At 69.2% G+C, this 792-nt stretch overlaps 1 protein-coding gene across 1 annotated transcript in view; it reads left to right on the forward strand.

The window, feature by feature from the left end:
* TNRC6C (trinucleotide repeat containing 6C) overlaps positions 1-792 on the forward strand; it is a 22,290-nt gene that overhangs the window by 11,113 nt on the left and 10,385 nt on the right. The window contains 2 exon segments of the mRNA XM_012733008.1: positions 3-75; positions 313-562. Coding sequence (XP_012588462.1) covers positions 3-75; positions 313-562 — 323 coding nt within the window.

Below are 792 nucleotides of genomic sequence, written 5' to 3' on the forward strand. Positions count from 1 at the left end.
AGTGCCCAGCCCCCAGCTCCCCCTGCTCCCAGCGCCTCCAGGGCTCAGGGCACCTCAGGACCCCCAGGGCGGGAGGTGAGCCCACCCCCCACCGGAGTGCCCTGGACTCCCGGCCGTTTGCCCTAATGAAAACGTGCGGGGGGAGGTCTGTGTCCTTCCCCTCACGTAAGCCCTTGACTGGCGGCAGATGTCAGCTTTGCTGTCCTGGGCGTGTGCTCGCGAGGCAGGCACTGCGCGCTTAGCAGGGGTTTGGCCCTTTAGCCGGCTCTGCGGCCCCGGCCCCACACGGACCTGACGGCCTCTTCTGCACAGGTCCAAGCACAGCTTTTGCAGTTTGCAGCAAAAAACATTGGTCTCAACCCTGCACTATTAACCTCGCCAATGAATCCTCAGCATATGACGATGTTGAACCAGCTCTATCAGCTGCAGCTGGTGAGTGGCGGGCCAGGTGGGACGCTCGAGCAGCGGGGCGGGGCCCACACCCTGGCCGACCGGCCGCCGGCCCCGCTCCTCCCCGCCAGCGTTTTTAGCGGTCACAACGTGAAGGCCTTCGCCGACAGGCGTCTGTGCTAAGCCCCTCCTTGCACAGAGGCCCCCGGTCTCGTGCCCCAGCCGGACCCCCGCAGGTGTGCAGACGCCGCTGGGGGGCGAGGCCTCGCCGCAGCGGGCTCCCTGCCCTCAGCGGGCTCCCTGCCCTCAGCGGGCTCCCTGCCCGCAGCGGGCTCCCTGCCCGCAGCGGGCTCCCTGCCCGCAGCGGGCTCCCTGCCCTCAGCGGGCTCCCTGCCCGCAGCG

This window comes from Condylura cristata, unplaced genomic scaffold, assembly GCF_000260355.1.
Source record: "Condylura cristata isolate star-nosed mole 26May11 unplaced genomic scaffold, ConCri1.0 scaffold00038, whole genome shotgun sequence".
NCBI lineage: Eukaryota > Metazoa > Chordata > Mammalia > Eulipotyphla > Talpidae > Condylura > Condylura cristata.